The 4298-nt window shown below is 42.5% G+C and overlaps 1 protein-coding gene across 1 annotated transcript; it reads right to left on the reverse strand.

The window, feature by feature from the left end:
- Positions 1–1091: 1091 nt before the first annotated feature.
- Positions 1092–2506, reverse strand: LOC100348193 (olfactory receptor 7E178-like). Its single transcript, XM_070059217.1, has one exon. The coding sequence runs from the start codon at positions 2398–2400 to the stop codon at positions 1375–1377; it is 1026 nt and encodes a 341-aa protein (XP_069915318.1). The 5' UTR covers positions 2401–2506; the 3' UTR covers positions 1092–1374.
- Positions 2507–4298: the final 1792 nt, after the last annotated feature.

A 4298-nucleotide genomic window follows, 5' to 3' on the forward strand; every position in this document is an offset into this window, starting at 1 on the left:
TGTGCTCCCTTTGACTCTTAGTCCTTTCATTATGATCAATTGTGAACTGAAATTGATCACTTGGACTAGTGAGATGGCATTGGTACATGCCACCTTGATGGGATTGAATTGGAATCCCCTGGTATGTTTTTAACTCTACCATTTGGGGCAAGTCAGCTTGAGCATGTCCCAAATTATACATCTCTTCCCTCTCTTATTCCCACTCTTATGTTTAACAGGGATCACATTTCAGTTAATTTTTAACACTTAAGAATAACTGTGTATTAATTACAGAATTAAACCGGTCATATTAAGTAGAACAGACAAAAAAACTACTAAGAGGGATAATGTATTAAGTTGTTCATTAACAGTCAGGGCTATGCTGATCAAGTCACCGTTTCTCATAGTGTCCATTTCACTTCAGGAGGATTCCTTTTTGGTGTTCAGTCAGTTGACACCGATCAGGGAGAACATATGGTATTTGTCCCTTTGGGACTGGCTTATTTCACTCAGCATGATGTGAGAGAACGGAATATGGACAATGGGTCCAATAGTTACTGCAGGACAAAGGCAAAGAGGGAAAAACGAGTGAACAGTAACTGAAGGGGGTCTCTCAAACATTGAGGCCTTAGTGGGGAGAGAAGGAATTAGTGAAATACACCGCACTTCCAGTGTAGTTAAGGTTACTGACCATGAGTGATGTTTTATTAAAGAAAGGTGGAAAATAGAGTAGTGATTTTAAGATCTCCAACCTGGGGCCTGTGCAGTGACACAGCAGGTTAATGACCCAGCCTACAGTGCTCTCATCCCATACGGGCACCAGTTCAAGTCCTAACTGCTCTAGTTCCAACCTAGCTCCATGCTAATGGCCTGGGAAAGCAGCAGAGTATGGCAAGTGCTTGGGCCCCTGCACCCATGTGAGAGACCCAGAAGAAGCTCTTGGCTTCAGACTGACTCAGCTCTTGCCATTGTGGTCATTTAGGGAGTGAACCAGTGGATAGAAGATTCTCTCTCTCTGTCTCTACCTCTCTCTCGTTCAAATAATTAAAATAAACCTTTTTTTTTAAAAAAAAAAAAAGCCCCAAGCAAGCTGGAAAACATCACTACACATGACTCTGCTAGTCCCCTGTTTAGCTCTCTTCCTGTGACAGTCCCCATCCTCAGAATTCACACAGACATAGGATCCTGGAATAACTGTCGCCAAAGTGGTTGGCCAAAAGGGTCTCCTGACTCCATTAAAGTGATATTGAGAGGAACGGTCATGTAAAGAGAAGCCCGAAAGACATGGAGATGATGATAGATGCCTTCACATGCTGTGATCTGAGGACTGATTCAGGACTTCTTGGAGCGGCCCATTTCAGTTCTAGGAGCACAAGGATGGCAAGGGCAGTGAGATTAGCTTATTCTGTTGACAGTTCTCTGCAGAGCTCTCTTGATGTCCCTGTTCCTCAGGCTGTAGATGAAGGGGTTCAACATAGGGGTGACCAGGGTGTACATCAGTGAGGCCACAGCACTCTTCCTGGAAGAGGTGGAGAAGGATGCACTGAGATACACTCCAAAACCTGATCCGTAAAATAAGCAAACAACCAAGAGGTGCGAGCCACAGGTGGAGAAGGCTTTGCACTTCCCATCTGGGGATGGGATTTTCAGAATGGAGGACATGATTTTATAGTAAGAGAAGAGGATCCCTGAGATAGGGAAAAACCCAAATACAATACCAATAAGATATATGACTGTGTCATGGTTGAAGGTGTCATCACATGTAAGATTGAGTAGCTGAGAAGGGTCACAAAAGAAATTAGAAATTTCAACTGCCTTGAAGCAGGTAACTGGTAATAATATCAAGTTGTGCAGCAGGGATTCCAAAAGGCTGGCCACAAAAGACACTGAAACCAAGAAGGCACAGCGGTGGGGGTTCATGATGACTTGGTAATGCAGTGGATGACAGATGGCGACAAACCGGTCATAGGCCATTACAGTCAGAATCAAATCATCCATGCATCCACAGATGAGAAAGAGAGACATCTGTGTCAGGCAGCCCATATAGGAGATGACTGTACTGTGAATGTGGATGTCCACAATCATCTTGGGAACCATGGTGGAGGTGAAACCCACGTCAGCCAAGGACAGGTTACAGAGGAAGAAGTACATGGGGGTGTGCAGGTGGGTGTTAGAGATGATGAGCAGGATGATGAGCAGGTTCCCGAGCACCGTGACCAGGTACATGGACAGGAACAGCCCAAACAGGAGGGACTGCAGGGTTGGATCCTCTGAGAAGCCCACGAGATGGAAGTCTAGGACACACGTCAGATTTTGTGTTTCAACACAGCCTGTACTCCTTCTGGAAAAGAAGATAGGGATGGAAAAAGGAAACAAGGGCACACAGTGCTTGCATATAGTTTTTCTGTATATAGTTTTCATTCAGCTAGTTATGGGTATAATATAAGGGTAAGTCTAAAGTCCATAGAATAAATAAAATTAAAAGAATGGCTTTTGGAGCAATTGAAAAGTGTTAGGAAACCCAGAACGTTTGACCTACCTAGTCCATGAACACAGTCAAATGCAACCTAGACTTTTCTTTTATTTGACAGATGGAGTTAGACAGAGAGAAACAACCTAGACTTTTTTTTTGACAGAGTGGACAGTGAGAGAGAGAGAGACAGAGAGAAAGCTCTTCCTTTGCCATTGGTTCACCCTCCAATGACCGCTGCGGCCAGCACGCTGCAGCTGGCGCACCACACTGATCCAATGGCAGGAGCCAGGTAATTATCCTGGTCTCCCATGGGGTGCAGGGCCCAAGTACTTGGGCCATCCTCCACTGCACTCCCTGACCACAGCAGAGAGCTGGCCTGGAAGAGGGGCAACCAGGACAGAATCCGGCACCCCGACCAGGACTAGAACCCGGTTGCTGGCGCCACAAGGTGGAGGATTAGCCTAGTGAGCCATGGCACTGGCACAACCTAGACTTTTAATAAAAAAGATTACAAAATGCCCTTTTGCCTTCAAAGATAATATTCTAAATAAGGGTAATTAAGAAGCAGTTAAATATACCTTATTTTAACAATGGTACAAATTCCATTGACTTACGTGCACTCTAAATGCCAGGACTGTGTTATGTCAACACTAACTTAATATTGATCGTTCATGATAGGAAAATACTGTTGTGTGTTAGTTATCTTTCAGAGGTTTCATGATTCTCAGGTTTTCTGGTTTCCCTTCTAAATTGCCTTTTTGTTTCATAGGGAGACTCACAGACAGACAGGGAAGGAGGGAAGAAGGGAGGAAGGGAGAGAAAGAAAGCAAGAGCACCTACCCATTGATTCACTCCCAAATGCCTACAGTGTCATTGGATGCACTACTGCAGAAGCTGGGAGCTGGAACTTGATTCAGGTCTCCTACATGGGTTACAGTCACTCAAGTACTTGAGTCATCACCACTTCCTCCCACAGTCTGGGAGGAAGCCGAGTAATGAACAATAGCCAGGAATCAAACTCAAACACTCCTAAGTAGGAGAGGGGTATCTTAACCATGCTGTGTGCCCAATCCAGTCTGTCTTCTGTGTGATCCATAACTTCTCTCCTGGTCATTGGTAGGGGTCAAATTTTGATAAATGTGGTAATTAAGTGCACATAATCATAGAAAGGCAATGACTGCAAATGTAACTTTAGTGTTTTCTGCACCTGTCAGTGATCAGAAGTAAGGATTTTTTTAAAAGAAATGTCTGAATTTTTGAAATCTTAAACAGGTAGTTTTTGTATTTGCCTCATGATCTCAGTAAATTATCTTGTTTGACAGGTGTATCATATTTAAATATTCTTAAAATTTTTTCATAGCGACGTGGTAATGATGCTTTACAGTTTTATGATCATAAACCCTCTTATTTGCAGTTGAAGTGTTTGGTATCAGGGAGGGCCCAAAGTCAACTTTGAGTCCCATTCTTCCTATGCATAAAGAAAATATTGTAGTATTAACCTTTCCTTATTCATGGGTTGTAATTCTCTACCTTTATCTGCCCTAAGACAACTGTGGTTCATTATTTTAGCAGAAGAGGCTATGAATGAACTGAGAAAAGATAGAAAACAGAATTCCAGAAAATAATGCAAGCATACTTTTCAGATTCTTCATCCGTGAAATGGATGTTTGCCCTATGAGACTGTTGCAAGGAAAATTTTTTAATTCTTTTTATCTTTCTTTATTCATTTTTTATCTTATTTGAAACAGATGAATAGCAAAATTTTATGCATGTGTAGTTTTGTCCAGCATCTGTTTGGTATTCTAATAAAAGCAATCAAATATATCTTTGATATACCAACTATATA

The sequence above is a fragment of the Oryctolagus cuniculus genome, chromosome 16, assembly GCF_964237555.1.
Source record: "Oryctolagus cuniculus chromosome 16, mOryCun1.1, whole genome shotgun sequence".
In the NCBI taxonomy this organism is placed as follows: domain Eukaryota; kingdom Metazoa; phylum Chordata; class Mammalia; order Lagomorpha; family Leporidae; genus Oryctolagus; species Oryctolagus cuniculus.